The sequence below is a fragment of the Capricornis sumatraensis genome, chromosome 17 (genome assembly GCF_032405125.1).
Source record: "Capricornis sumatraensis isolate serow.1 chromosome 17, serow.2, whole genome shotgun sequence".
Taxonomy (NCBI): Eukaryota; Metazoa; Chordata; class Mammalia; order Artiodactyla; family Bovidae; genus Capricornis; species Capricornis sumatraensis.
In genome coordinates, this window is record NC_091085.1 from 37,037,853 (window position 1) to 37,054,295 (window position 16,443).

The following is a 16,443-nucleotide window of genomic DNA, read 5'->3' on the forward strand; positions in this document are numbered from 1 at the left end:
TAGGTAAGCACATTTGTGTCATATTTTAGATTCCACATATAAGCAATATCATATGGTATTTGTCTTTCTTTTTCTGACTTACTTCACTTGGTATGGTAATCTCTAGGTTCATCTATGTTGTTGCAAATGGTATTATTTCATTCTTTTTTATGGCTGAGTAATTTTCCATTGTATGTGTATACCATATCTTTTTTATCCATTCATCTGTTGATGGATATTTAGGTTGTTCTTTTGTCTTGCCTATTGTAAATAAGTGCTGCTATGAATATTGGGGTGCATGTATCTGTTCAGATTAGAGTTTTGTCCAAATACGTGCCACTAAGTGGGTTGCTAGTCATATAGCAACTCTACTTTTGGCTTTTTGAGGAACCTCCATAGTGGCTGCACCAATTTATACTCCCATCAACAGTGTAGGAAGGTTCTCTCTTCTCCACAACCTCTCCAGCATTTGTTATTTGTAGACTTTTTACTGATGGTCATTCTGACTGATCTTAAGTGGAACCTCATTGTTTTGGTTTACATTTCTCTAATAATTAGTGATGTTCAACATTTTTATCATGTGCCTTTTGGCCATCTGTATGTCTTCTTTGGAGAAATGTCTATTTAGGTCTTCTGCCTATTTTTATTGCATTGTTTTGTTACTGAGTTGAATGAGCTGTTTACATATTTGGGATAGTAAGCCCTTATTGCATCATTTTCAAATATTTTTCTCCCATTTTGTAGTTTGTTTTGTTTTGTTTATGGTTTCCTTTGCTGTGCAAGAGCTTATAAGTTTGGTTAGGTCCCATTTGTTTATTTTTGCTTTTATTTCTATTGCCTTGGTAGACTGATCTAGAAAACATTGGTATGATTTATATCAGAGAATGTTTTGCTGTGTTCTATAGGATTTTTATGGTGTTGTGTCTTATATTTTAAGTCTTTAAACCATTTTGAGTTTATTTTGCATATGATGTGAGGGAGTGTTCTAATTTCCTTGATTTACATGAGGTTGCCCAGCTTTCCCAACACCACTTGCTGAAGAGACGGTTTTCTCTCCATTGTATATTCTTGCCTACTTTGTTGTAGATTAATTGACTGTAGTGTTTATTTCTGGGCTCTCTATTTTGTTCCACTGATTCATGGTCTTTTTTTTGTGCTAATACCCTTCTGTTTGATGACAGTAGCTCATTGTAGTATTGTCTGAAGTCTGGGATGGTTATGCCTCTTGCTTTGTTCTTTTTCCTCAAGATTCATTTGTCAATTCTGGGTCCTTTATGGTTCCATACATAAACTAGAGGATTATTTATTCTAGTTCTGTGGAAAATATAATGGGTATTTTGATAGGATCACTTTAAATCTGTAGATTGCTTTGGGTAGCACAGTGGTTGTAACAGTATTAATTCTTCCAAATCACAAGCATGGGGTGTCTTTCCATTTCCTTAAATCATCTTCAATTTCATTCCTCAGTGTTTTATATTGTTCTCAGCATATGGATCTTTTACCTCCTTGATCAGGTTTGTTCCAAAGTATTTTATTTTATTTTTTGATGCCATTTTAAAAGGGCTTTTTTTTTTTTTTGCTTTCCCTTTATGTTATTTCATTGTTTGTGTAAAGCAATGCAGCTGATTTCTGTATTTTAATCTTGTATCCTGCTACCTTGCTAAATTCATTTATGGGTTCTAGTAGTTTTTGTGTAGTCTTTAGGGTTTTCTGTATTTTAGTATCAACCATTTACGTATAATGATAATCTTACCTCTTCACTTCAATTTGGATACCTTTTCTTTTTCTTTTTTTAATTGCTGTGGCGAGGACTATGTTAAATAGAACTGACGGGAGTGGGTATCCTTGTCTTGCTCCAGAATTTAGCAGGAAGGGTTTCAGTTTTTCACCATCGAGTGTTATGCTGGCTGTGGGTTTGTCATAAATGGTTTTTATTATGTTAAGAGATGTTCCCACTGTGCCCACTCTGGTAGGAATTTTTTATCATGACTGGATGTTGAATTTTGTTAAATGCTTTTTCTGCATCTGTTGAGATGACTGTGGTTTTTGTCTTTTCTTTTGATGTGGTATATCACACCGAGGGATTTGCATGTATTGAACCACTTTGTGACTCTGGGATGAATCTCACTTGGTCATGGTTTGTAATCTTTTTTATGTGTATGTGTTGTTGGATTCAGTTTGCTAATATTTTGTTGTGGATTTTTGCATCTATATTCATGAAAGATACGGCCCTGTAATTTTCATTTGTGGTAGTACTTTTGCCTGGTGTTGACTTCCCTGAGGGCTCATATGATAAAGTTGGGGTTTATCTGCTTTACACAGATGGAGAAACTAAGACTAAGGGAGATTAAGTAAATGTTTTGTTTAACTCCGAAGTCTATTTCAGTGGTATCAGAAATTTTCAACTTTTGTTTTTGTTGCTGCTGAATACTAAAAGTTTAATGACAATCCCAAAAAGCAAAGCAGTGGTAGTGAGTTCCCAAAAGTTATCCTGTCAGGTTCCTAACTGTCCTTTCCCAAAGCCATTCCTGACTCTTAATCCTTCACAGATCACATTTGGGAAACCACTGAATGTCAACTGCACTTTTTCAGCTTAAAAATACCTGGGTGTGGTTGACTGGTTGATGTCTCCTTTTATAGGAAGATTCCTAACCTGGGGACCTTGCCTAGCCACTTAAAGACAGACTCCCTTTTTAACTCAAGATTAGAAAGAAGTACACCTTCCTTGTCTGCAGGGTTTTCAGAATTCTCCAGCACCCAGATCTCACTTGAATTTGTATGTGATACATTATTATTTTGAAAATATCTGTCATCCCCTTGTAGGTAATCAGTGGTAACTTTGAAAGGGTCCCTTCCCTACCTTCCTACTTTTGTACAAGTGTGTGTGTGTGTGTGTGTGTGTGTGTGTATTTCCTATTACTTAAAGAAATGGGATTATATGTACTGCAACTTGCATTTTTAACTCCCAGTGTGTCAGTATTATTACTCAAGATAGCCATATATGAATTAAACTTACAATTTTACATACTATGGACATACCAAAAGCCTGATATTTTCATATAAGAACTTGTGACATTGGCTACTGGAAGCCTAAGGCCTTTATTTTTGGTTACCGTCACCCACTTGTTTTTCCCTAGAGGATTCTGAGTGAGGCTTTTGGATATTCTTGGGGCTTAGCTAGCTGTTTGCAACACAAGACTGATGACCCCAGGAATGGGGGTGCTGACCTACCTTCCATGGTCCAAAGTGCAGGATGCCTTCCTTTCAGGCACTTTCCAGTGTTCCTTCCACTGGAGGGACCCACTGTCCCCTCCATACCTATTCTTTTTTTCTTTTTAAAATTTTTATTTAACCTAAATACATATTTATATATATATATGTTAGATTCTACATAGAATGTGGTGGTTTTCTCTGACTTACTGACTTGCTTTACTTAGCATAATGCCCTCTGAGTCCACGTTACAAATTTGTGTAAGATTTTTTTTTCTTTTTTATCGCTGGATAATACTATATATCGGAGAAGGCAATGGCACCCCACTCCAGTACTCTTGCCTGGGAAATCCCATGGATGGAGGAGCCTGGTAGGCTGCAGTCCATGGGGTCGCTAAGAGTCAGACACGACTGAGCGACTTCACTTTCATGCATTGGAGAAGGAAATGGCAACCCACTCCAGTGTTCTTGCCTGGAGAATCCCAGGGACGGGGGAGCCTGGTGGGCTGCCGTCTATGGGGTCACACAGAGTCGGACACGACTGACGCGACTTAGCAGCAATACTATATATGCAGAATACATCTTAAATTATCCATCAGTGGACACTTAGGTTGTTTCCAAACAGTACTGCAGTGAACGATGTTGTTGTTCAGTTGTGCGTTAGTGTCCGACTTTTTGCGACCCCATGGACTGCAGCACGCCAGACTTCCCTGTCCTTCACCATCTCCCAGAGCTTGCTCAAACTCATGTCCATTGAGTCCGGGATGCCATCCAACCATCTCATCCTCTGTCATCCCCTTCTCCTCCTGCCTTAAACCTCTCCCACCATCAGGGTCTTTTCCCGTGAGTTGGCTCTTCGTATCAGGTGGCCAGAGAATTGGAGCTTCAGGTTTAGCACTGAGAGGGGTGCATGTATATTTTTGACTTAGTGTTTTTATTTGGATAAATACCCTGAAATGGAATTGATAGTGCTTTTTTTTTTTTAGGAAACTCCATGCTATTTTCCATGGTAGCTGCACCAATTTATATTCCCAACAACACACAAGTCCTTTTTCTCTACATCCTCACCAACGCTTTTTAAAAAAATTTTAATTGGATAATTGCTTTAAGAATTTTTTCTATCAAATCTCAACATGAATCAGCCATCAGCTCAGTTCAGTCGCTCAGTCGTGTCCGACTCTTTGTGACCCCATGAATCGCAGCACGCCAGGCCTCCCTGTATACATATATTCCCTCCCTCTTGAACCTCCCTCCCTATCACATCCCTCTAGGTTGATACAGAGCCCTTGTTTGAGTTCCCTGAGAGACACAGCAGAACTTGATGACAGCTGTTCTGAGAAGTATGATGAAGTGGCACCACATTGTGGGTGTTTGGGGTTTTTTAGGTTTCTTTTTTTAAAATGGAAATATAATTGCTTTCCAGCAATTATGTTTGTGTTAGTTTACACATTTCCCCTCCTCCTTGAGCCTTCCTCCCACCTCACTTTCCATCCCACCCCACGAGGTCATTCACAGGGCACTGAGCTGAGCTTCCTGGGCTGTCTACAGCAGCTTCCCACTAGCTAGCTATTTCACCCATGGTAGTGTATATGTCAGAGCAACTGTAAATCCGTCCCACCCTCTCCTTCCCGTCTGTGTCCGCAAGTCTGTTCTCTGTCTATTCCTGCCCTGCAGATAAGTTCATCAGTACTGTTTTTCTAGATTCTCCATATATGCAATAATATACAGTGTTTGTTTTCCTCTGACTGACTTCACTCTGTAAGGTCCAGCCATGTCTCTGCTAATGGCACGATTTTGTTCCTTTTTGTGGCTGAGTAATATTCCACTGCATATATGTACCACATCTTTATCCATTCATCTGTCGATGGACATTTAGGTTAATTCCGTCTCCTGGCTACTGTAAACACTGCTGTAATAATGAACACTGGGGAACGTGTCTCTTCTTGAATTACAGTTTTCTCAAAGTATATGCCCAGTTGTGGGATTGCTGGGTCATAAGGTAGTGTTGGGGCTTCCCTGGTGGCTCAGATGGTAAAGAATCTGCCTGCAATACAGAAGATCTGGGTTTGATCCCTGGGTCAGGAAAATCCCCTGGAGAATGGAATGGCTACCCCCTCCAGTATTCTTGCCTGGAAAATTCCATGGACAAAAGGATCCATGGGGTGGCAAAGAGTCAGACACAACTGAGTGACTAAGCACATTACATTATGTTTAAGAAGTATCCTTGTAAATACTACATATAGTTCTTAAACTGCTAAGTTTATGGTACTTGCATTCCCATAGTTACTGATACATAATTTCTCTTTGTTCTCTTTGCCTACAACAGGGTTAATTTTCTTTACTACAAATTATTTACTCTTTTATTTTTTGCTTGTTTTTGGCCTTGCCGGGTCTTTGTTGCTGCATGGGTTTTTCTCTAGGTGGGGGCTACCCTCTGGTTGCGGTGTACAAGCTTCTCGTTGCGGAGCACAGGTCCTGGGGGCACGCAGGCTCAGTGGTTGCAGCTCCTGGGTCCTAGAGCACAGGCTTAGTTGCTCTGCAGCATGTGGGAATCTTCCTGGACCAGGGATCTAACCTGTGTCTCCTGCATTGGCAAGCAGAGTCTTCACAACTTAGCCACCAGGGAAGCCCTTTTTATTTACTCTTAATTTAACCTGAATCTTAAATGTCTAAAACCAGTACACAAATCCTTTTCAGGGAGATTGACCAGGAAATCAAATGCTGCTTGATACAACTGGCTTCGAATTGCCTTTTGGCATTTGCAGGGTGCATGAACCAACTTGAATCTATCTTTATTTCTTTAGGAGGGAGGGATTGAGGATAAAATATTAGGAATTAGTCGACAGATCCTTCTTCACCTCTGGAAGGTTATCAACTCTTTGTTCATCACTAGGGATTGTGGGTTAAAAAAGCAAAATCCTCTCCAGTTATCTTATCCTGAAAATCAGGATAAGATGAACAGGTATAAACTGCCAGTTGTTCAGCCTTCTAAATTTTGAAAGTATTTATTTGTACTTATATTGGAAAGTTTAAAGTTCGTGGAGGTATACGTATTTTCTGTGGATTAAGGATTTATTATCCTTTGTATTCTCACAAGTTGGTTCAAGCACTAGATTAAGCATCAAATGCTGAATCGTAGACCAGGAAACCCCAGCATGCTATTTCACCTGGAATAGCATTTCTCAAAAAAAGGTTACGAGAAATTCGTGCAGGGAGCTCCTCTTTATGTACTGGAAATCTCTATAAAAGTTTTCTAGTTCATTTATTTCTAGATTTTCTTTTCCAATACAAAGTTATTCTGCGACAACACTTCCAGTAGTTTTCAGAATAAACATCATTGGAAGGTTTAAAAAGTTTGCCAGTTTACTCAACCCTCATTGCCAAGCAAAGTATATAAATGGCTCTGAAAACCTGTCCCCAAACCACCATCAAGTCACTGAAGTTCAATATGTGAACATTAAGCCTCTGCTGTGCAAAACTCATGGTGCAAAAGTAAGTTTACACTACGTCTTGACAGTGTGCACTTTACTATTAGTGAACAAATAGCAACTGATAAATGCACTTTCAGTTATTTGTTCACTAATATGATGCCATTTTACATACACAGAAAATGTTTTATATACTCTGATTCTGCATATGTAAACATTTTATGGCTATGCTTTGTAAACAATAATTGTATACCACGTATATAGGGGTTACATATAAGAATGTTACCAATTTTAATATCATAAACCATTCTCATGATTGCTTATTGAAGCTAAAGGTCTGGTACATGCAAAACCCAGTTTGTTACGATTTTCCGCATTGCACTGGTCACTGTTTGTGCCAACAATAAACTGGGAAATTGAGAAATCAAATGTAGTAGTTTTCTTTAAAAAAACAATTGTCAGCTAGTAGGAACTGAACTACCAGAAGGTATTTTATACTAATGACTGGAGTCGGAGTCACTATGTATATAAATTATTTTAATAATGGTTGGAGAAAAGAAAAATAACGTGGATACCATATTAGTACTAAACAATTCAGTAGCTTCATTAAAAAATTGCTTCTGTGTTAAATAACAGTGGCTTCATCCAGTCAAATACAATTTTTTTTTTAACTTTTACTGTGAGTCTCCTTTCAAGACACTAAGCCATTAAAGTATTTCAGGGAAAAAAAACCACAACGCTTTAAAGCTTCCTTTACTTAGATCTCCATTTCTAATTACATTTTTACATCTACATTCTGTGTGGGTCCATATGATTTCAAGAGCATGTTAAAACTCAAGTCCATGGAGGCAAAAAATTCAAAAAAAAACAAAAACACCCAAGGAAGATGCATGACACATGTATGTAATCAGAAAGCAGCAAAAAATTGAAGGTGTCTAATCTTTAACAACTATTTTGAACTTCTGACCCTTTTGTTACATTGATACTTGGATTAAAAACGAAGGACGCTGGTTACTTATAATATACAGTACTCACAAAATTAACTTCTTTTAGTCCAGAACTACTTAAAAGTATTCAAGGCCAGAATATGAAAAACCCATTAAGCCAATATTAAATTTTAGAGGTATTACATATGGAAACTTACAACATGGCTTTTTAAGTATGAATTTTAGAGTCAAAAAATTCTTAACAGTAAGATTTGGTTTTAAAGTAAAAAGACAGCTAATAAAATCAGTTATCAAGCAAAGTGATAGGAAAACTTTTTTTAAATACATGAAATAAAAGACTTGAATAATCCAATATAAAGCAAAATATAATGGAAATAAAATGATTATGTAATAGACTGAATGAGAGGATAAATAAAACAACAGGAAGGACTAAGGTAATTCCTACTTACTTTAGTTGTCTTATAGTATATAAACGTATATAAGACAACTAAAGTATGTAAAACATTTTGAAATTCACGAATCTCTTTATAGAATGAGTAATCAATCCACTTCCCTAATACTCACCATGTGACCTAGGACATGATAGTAAATTAGAGATCCCAAAGATCATGCCAGTAATGTTTTTGTCAATATGCATTTTGACCTGCATGACAGACTAAATCAAATGTTCATGATTCAATTATTGGCTTTGACTTGAAAGCTCCAAGTTATTTAATAATGTATTTTTAATATGTGTTTTTTCTTTTTAATGCTTACTCTAATAATATGCTAGAGGTCTGGACGGTGACCAGATCCTAGAGATCTGGAAGGTGAAAGAGCCATTACCACCTGCTGACCACTGGCATAGATATTTAGTGGGGTTTTTTTCCTTCTAAGCAGTTATTAATATTCCAGAATATTCAGGTGCCCTGTTATTGTATGAAACAATTACCCTTGAATTTAACAAGGGGAAAAAAAACTTAGACATCTGGTTATGTTAGAAACAACCAGAGTTGTTTGTTTTCGGAAACATGAGTATATGGAAGAATGTTAATTTAGTTTACTTTTTATTAAGAGATGTGAAAGATAAAGCTTTTGTTTTGGTTAAAGACTTGGTTGGTTTTGATCTGCATTAAATCTTTTTTTATCAAAAGAAAAGATGATGTGCTTCCTGGAAATTATTTTAAGATTAATTTTAAAGCTTTTTTTGTTTTTTGATCAAGAAGTCTGGATCTTCTGAAACTAAGATTAAATATTTAGTTTGATAAATGATAGTTGTAAAACATATTATAGTTGAGAGGATAATAAACCATTAGAATCAAATTTTATAAGCATTCCCTACACCTGTGTCATTGGAAAAGTCATCAGTGGCTGACTTTAATCAATATCATCAGATTTTAAATACTGATAATACAGTTAGATATATATCTCATTAAGTTTTATAGAATCAAATACCACAAAACAAATTATGCTTAAAACTTGGAAGTCTAACCACAAAATAACATTTCCTTTAGAATTGAATTTTTTTGTTGTAAATCTCTAAAAGTTGAGAAAGATGAATTAGATTTTGTATAAATCTATGATATGTACAATTAATAACAAGGCTTCAATTGTTGTGGACTACCAATACCAGCTGTTAAAAATAAAATGAAATCCTAAGGGTAATATTTATAGGGTTAGTATTACAGTTCAAATTTATGCAAATGGAGGGATGGTTGTTAAATCTATTTTGGGTTAGTTGATCTTAAACACACTTTTTCAAAACAGTTGAAGATGTACTAATTTGGATAAAATATTTTCACAGTCACTTTATGATAATGATAATTGATTTCCCAAATTCATTTTAAAGACTTCTAGCTAGGAAATATAATCATAAATATACCAAAAACTGACCACCCCACAAATTCTAAGAAATTTGTATTTCTTAAGTTTAATTTTTACCTTTTTAAAATTGAGATGATCTTTTATTCCAGTAGCCTAATTCTTTGGTGTGCTGTTTGTAGTTATTTTAAAACTTAAGTATTCTGTACATAGCTAAGGAATTAAAACATTGCAAACTTTATATTATTTAACAATCTTTGTTTTTAAAGTCACTATGATTGGTTATTAGGAGTTGACTTCTGAAACCAAGTAACATATTTTTCCATAGAGTTGAAGTGTATTACTTTATTAATTATCCTAGATATTTCCTACATATTTAGTTTTTATTTGCATATTACTATAGGAAAATATCCTATTTTGCTATATATTTTTTAAAAAAAGATCTTTAATTTTTTGTCTAGCACTTCATACTTCATACAGATTAAAATTAAACTGAGCCCATACCATCTACCCAAAACTAGATTAAGTAGAACATTTTCTCTTTTATTAATGTATTCAATAAACAACTAATTATAAGGTTAAGGGCTTTTGAAAATCATTTAAGTTGAATAAATGGGTAAGAAAAGTATACACATTATTTTTGGATATATTTAACTTATAAATGAAGTGGTACATAACTATAGGAACTAGAATATAATTCTGATTAAAACAGAGAACTATATAAGCTAGTAAGGAACTGAAAATGTCAGGATGTACTAGACAGTTCAGATGCAGAAAGGGTGGTTCTTACATACTCCCAGTTAGAGGTACAGCTCCTGACAAAGTGGGTGGAGATTTTCTTAAGAGAAAGCAATAAACTCCTTACACGTACTTTATTCCCTTTCATAACTCTGATGCTGTTACTGAAGTGAACCTATATATACCAACATAGAAATGAAAAGTATGTTTCATCGTTGCTAATGGATATGATTTCATTAGTTTGAAGACAAAAAATATATTTGGTGTATATGATTTTTTTAATGCAAAAAAGGGACATCTCCTTCCTCTGAAAGGATGAATAAAAACCCCTGCAAATTGCACTGCTCTTTACTCTCCTTTCAGTGCAGACTACATTGTAGAAACAAAATCTCTCTGAGAGAACTAGCTGTGAGGAGCGACTACCCCTGAAGATACTGAACTCTCAACTTTCACTACTTAAGGAAAGTCAATATTAGCTCTTAATATAAAGATGTAGTTTTGGGAAAAACTGAGCTTCTCAAAATTTTAACATAGGTCAATCTAGTTGATTGGCATTAAGAATACAAGTACCCATGCACTCTCTGTTTCTTTTCTTTGTAGGTTGAACAGTCTGCCTCCCATACTGAAAATTTCAAGCTTTTGGACAGAACTGAACAGTGTGAACAAGTCTGGTGATGAAGCTCAAGAATCTTAGTTTCACAGTCCCTTGTCCCATATAAATATATGAAGCACCAAAACTGGAGCCCAGGTCTGAACAGGTTATATAACAGCAAGAACTATAGTTTAATCACATATCATATTACACTATGGAACATTCTATATTGGCCTGTTGATATGTAACATAGTTTATTACAAGCATTATTTCCTAAGACTTATGTGGTATAAGTGCTTCTTTTCAAGTATTACCGCTTATAGTGTTATGTTAACAGTAAATCACTGATAAATGTATATAATGCAATACACATTGTGCCATTTCTCCCTACCCTGTGTTAACAGATTAACAAAATGAACTAAGAAAACAAACTATTTAAAACTAAAAACAAAGGCTATCAACATCACAGATGTTTGTCTGAGTAAGTCAACAGCATTTCCCCCTTAACATGAAGGTATTTTCATCAAAAATGCTTCATCGTTTTTAGGTTAGCATTACTTTAGCAGCAGCTGGTCTTCAGGACAAGTAGGTCAGAAGTTTCAAGTGCAAAAGACACTGAATTACTCTGAGAAACATCAATCCACATGACTAATGAAAAGAAGCAAACTGCTGGTGTCACCTTAACATAAAATTGTGCATTTTCCCCTTCAGTGTGTGGTTTAGTCCATTTATATGATGACGAAGTTTTGGAGTTCTTATGGCACAACACTGATAAGGACTAGTTTGTCAAGGAACCTATTTGTTTTTAATGTTTAAATTATAACAGTACAATAACTACAAAAAGGTCAGTGCCTTGGTGGCTTTAAACCCCATCAGTTTCAATGTTTTTAAAAGTAATGATGCAATTAAATCTATGCTTCTGCAACAATAGTGCAATACAGTATCCTTTCCTGAACAAAGGAGCTGAGGTTTATCCATGTAGAAGCTTTAAGTAAGGTAGATTGTTGCCAACTACTTATCAGTCTTGCATGTTTGACATAAAATAGATTAGGAAAGCTTAAACTGATTTGTTAATCTATATTCAGCTAAAGCTTCACATAAGCAGCAATGGAAATGAACATAAGTGCACTCAGTATAAAACACTTTTCAAAACTACTCCAAAAAACAAATGACAGAAAGTGGTTAAGAGCAACGAAACATCTGTTGTGTGTATCAGATGTAAAAGAAGAAGAACGGACTCTGGTTACTTGCACTATTTGAACTACGTGAAGGTAAAGTTAGGACTTAGTCCACTTCCATCTCTCCGGAAGATTTAGTATGCTGCGAGTTGTCTTTTGTTGCATCTGGTTTAGTTTCAGCCCCACTCTGTCCATCCATTGGTCCATTGTGTTCACTATTATCCTTTGCCTTGTCTTCAGCAGCCTCTACTTTCGGTTTGGGCTTATAAATGATGGGGTTACAGAAATTATCCAGTTCCTAAAGACATGAAGAAAATTGATTAAAAATATTATGTAACAAGTTACCACTAACTTTCTGAAGTTCACATATACTTTGTAAATTTCCACATAATTCCACATTGCTGAATAGCTGTTAGCTCAGCTAGATAACCAGCTAATTCTTAAAATACCTTAATGAATTATTTACCTTCTTGGCTAGTGTATGTCAGTGGTTTAAGATACTATTCAGTCTTTGATATAATAATACATTCTGTATTGTTACTAAATTTCTTCCTCATAATTTATTTTGGCAGGAATAATCTTTATTTATTTATTTATTTTGGCCATGACACATGGCATTCAGAACCCCCTGACCAGGGACTGAACTTGGGGGTCCTTGGCAGTGAGGGCACAGAGTTCTAACCACTGGAATGCCAGGGAATTCCTAGGAATAATTTTTAATTCATTCCTTTAAATTAGGCCTAAAGCTCTGTTATGAGAAGTACGTCACATAGCACCTATTTCATAAGTTAAAATTTCTCAAAATTACTTGAAAACTACTTTAATAAATGGAATTATATAAATGTATACACTAACTTTACTTTTGGAAAACAGAGTAGCTTTTTCTGTTGAAGGAAAAATAAGCCATGGAAGTAAATTCAACTTAATAATAATTTCAAAGGTATTATTTTCTATATCCTTGGTTTTTCTGCCCAGAAATAAAAGACCATTTCAGTAACGCTACTGAAACACTTTATATTCTTTCAAGACCAGTGTCACAAAATTGGGTGGGGTGGGAAAATAGGAGGTAACATCCTGGGGGAATGTTTCTGTGGCAAACTGTTCCTGTCACACTCTGCCTCTCACCTGATTAGGAGTAAATTATAATATATTCTTTGTAAAACTTTCTCGAAAATACTCTTACTGCTTTATTATTAAAAAAAAAAAATACCAGTTTGGCACAGAACTCAACATCACTAATCATCAGAAAAATGCAAATCAAAATCACAATATGTCTCATACCTGTCAGAATGACTGTCATCAAAAAGAACACAAATAACATTTTGGTAAGGATATGGAGAAAAGGGAACTCTATGTACGTTTCTGGTGGAAAAGTAAATTGGTATAGCCATTATAGAAAACAGTATGGAGGTTCCTAAAAAAGCTAAAAGTTGAGTTTTACTATATGATTTACTTCTCAGTATCCAGAAATAAATGAAAATACTAATTTGAATACATACATGCACACCAGCGTTCCTAGCAGCAGCATTTACAATAGCCAACATGTGGAAGCAACCTAAGTGTCCATGAACAGATGAACAAAGATGTAGCGTATGTACACAATGGAATAAAAAGAATGAAGAATGAAAACTTGCTGTCTGCAGCAGCACTGATGTTACTGGAGGGTATTATGCTTACAGAGAGACAAATACTGTATCTTATTACTTACATGTGTAATCTAAAAAATAAATGAATATACCAGTAACAGAAAAAATGACTCAGAGATACAAAGAATAAACTAGAGGTCACCAGTGCGGAGAGGGAAGTGAGGGGCAAGATAAGGGTACAGGATTAAGAGATACAAACTAATATGTATAAAAGAAGCTACAAGGATATACTGTATAACGGAATATAGTCAATATTTTAGAATAACTAAATGAAGTAAAATCTGTAAAAATATTGAATCACTGTATATACACTTACAATGCTGTCAATCAAATATACTCCAATAAAAAAAAACCCAAACCTGTTTTTGTTTTTAAAATAAATCAAATACCTACGAACATACTGAACCAGATTTTTAAAAAATCACCTGAATACAGCATGCTTGGGGCTGGTGCATGGGGATGACCCACAGAGATGTTATGGGGAGGGAGGTGGGAGGGGGGTTCATGTTTGGGAACACATGTAAGAATTAAAGATTTTAAAATTAAAAAATAAAAAAAAAGAATCACCTGATATTCCATCTCCTCTGGTGGTAATGGTGTAGTTGCTAAGCTGTGTCTGACTCTTGCTACCCCATGGACTGTAGCCTGCTAGGCTCCTCTGTCCATAGGATTTCCAGGCAGTGGAGTGGTTTAACTTTTCCTTCTCTAGGGGATTTTCCCAACCTAGCAATTGAACCCTGGTCTCTTGCACTGCAGGCAGATTCTTTACCCACTAAGCTACCATCTCCTCTAGATTAACATTATTAGCCTTTTGGTGAACATCCTTCTAGATATATGTCCAATGCATACATGTATCCAAACATACAAATCTTAATGAACATGCTAATTTACAGTGAGATAACTTTATAGACTCTGAGGTGCTTTTTCATGCATCATGTATAAATCTTTATATTTCAATAGATTTACTGGGCTTCCCTGATGGTCTAATAGCTAAGAATCCATTTGCCAGTGCAGGGGACACAAGTTCAACCCCTGGTCTGGGAGGATCATGTATTTTTTAGACATGCTGCAAAGCATCTAAGCTTGTGTACCATGACTGTTGAGCCCGTGCTCCTGAGCCCACAAGCCAGGGTAACTAACTAAGCCCAAGAGAAGCCATTGCAGCGAGAAGCCCATGCACCGGAAGAGGGGCCCCTGCTCACCCCAGCTAGGGGAAAGCCCATGCACAGCAGCCAAGACCCAGTGCAGCCACAATTAAATCTGCAAGAAAATACATTTATCTCTATTAAATACTATGTTTACCTATTATTATGTATTATATATGCATCAGTTTAATTTCTTATTGATAGGTATTTAGGTTGCTGCCAGTTTTTTGGTATCATAAGCAGGGGTTTATGTATTTATGCAAGAGTCAAATTAAGATGAATTCCTAGAATTGTTATTTCTGCATTAAAGGTAAACTCATTTTAAATTTCTATACATATTCTGAAATGATTTCCCAGAAAAAAGCAGTAACAAATGTAACCAAATTACATTTCTTCACACCCTTGGCAATTATGGCAAAGATTGTAAATGTAAACAAATAACCAAATTGGAGAAAAGAGATTTGCATTTCTTAGATTAGTAACAAAGATGAATATCTTTTCATGTTTTTTAGACATGTATTTCTTTGTCAGCTGTTTTTCCAATGTCATATTTTCCTACTTAGATGCTGATCTTTATTATAAAGTTTATCCCCATGTTTTTCATGATGTTTTCTTTAACTTTTGACATTTTCAGTAGTAACAGCTTTTAAAATGGAAAGTTTATCTTGGAAGTAAGATTTTACCATGAAATTTTATACATTTCAAACTATGTCAAAAACAAGCATATACTGTGGTTTTAGAATGGAGATTCAAAAGTGTTATCTACCTAGAAAAATCAATCCATAGTTGTTGCATTATTTTACACTTCTAAAAGCTGCTCTGTGTGTGAGACTAATTAAATCAAGAAACATGACCCACGTAGAATCTTTTTTACCCCCCCACATTAAAAAGTAGCCTCAAATTCCTATTTCTCTCTTTTTCTGTAAGTTGATTACTTCTCAGAGTAATTAAAAAATTTTAGTGACTGAATCCATTATAAAACAGAAGTTTATAGTTTCTTACCTTTGACTTTGCAACTATTTCTGAAACTTTCACCACAGGATCTTGAGTGAGACTTAGTTTGTTCTGTGCGTTCATCTTACTGTTCAGCCAACTCATGGCTTCACTGATATATTTTTCAACCTTTTCAATTTCAGCAGGATCCAGATGATCGTATCTTTCATCCTATTAGGGGGGGAAAAAACTTAATAAGAGGTTTTTCAATAAGCACCAACTTACTGGTAATTGCTGCTTAAAAGATTTAGACTCTTATTGAGTGTGTATCTCACACATACTCATGTGAAGAAGCCATTTACAAACTACACAGAACTGAAGAAACTGAAAAATCAGTATGCCTTTTTAAGAGGAAAGGCCTTCTGAAGAAGTCAGGTTTGGAAAGGAATGACTTGTGAAGAATATTAAAACTGAAAAGAAGTTTTTAGCCAAGAAAGAAGCTGCATGGAATTAAATCTGTCAAGGAGTAAAATGAAATAAGGTAAGTAGGCACAAGCAAGCTAGACAGAAAATTCTGACTCTATAGCAGACTGATTAAGTTGTTGATAAGGAGAAATGAAAAATAAAATTGAAAAAGACACCTGTAGCTGTCACATGTAGAAGACAATCTAAGAAGTCATGATTTAGACTGGTGGTCTCAAACCAGAAAGAAGTGACGGTGCAACATACAGAAGGAGGATCTCCTCCCCATCCATCTGTCTACATACTTTTAAAAAATCTCTAGCCTGAACATCTTCCCTGAAGAACTCCCAACTCAAATTCTTATTTGTAAAGTCTTGAACAACTT

General features: G+C 35.5%; 1 protein-coding gene across 2 annotated transcripts in view; it reads right to left on the reverse strand.

Annotated features, from left to right (window-relative positions):
• Nucleotides 1–11,978: 11,978 nt before the first annotated feature.
• HSPA4L (heat shock protein family A (Hsp70) member 4 like) overlaps nucleotides 11,979–16,443 on the reverse strand; it is a 50,157-nt gene continuing 45,692 nt past the window's right edge. For both annotated transcript variants that reach the window (XM_068989836.1, XM_068989835.1), the window contains 2 exons: nucleotides 15,666–15,827; nucleotides 11,979–12,170 (listed from right to left, as the gene is read on the reverse strand). In XM_068989836.1, the coding sequence (XP_068845937.1) occupies nucleotides 11,979–12,170; nucleotides 15,666–15,827 (354 nt within the window). The remainder of the gene's footprint in view (nucleotides 12,171–15,665; nucleotides 15,828–16,443) is intronic.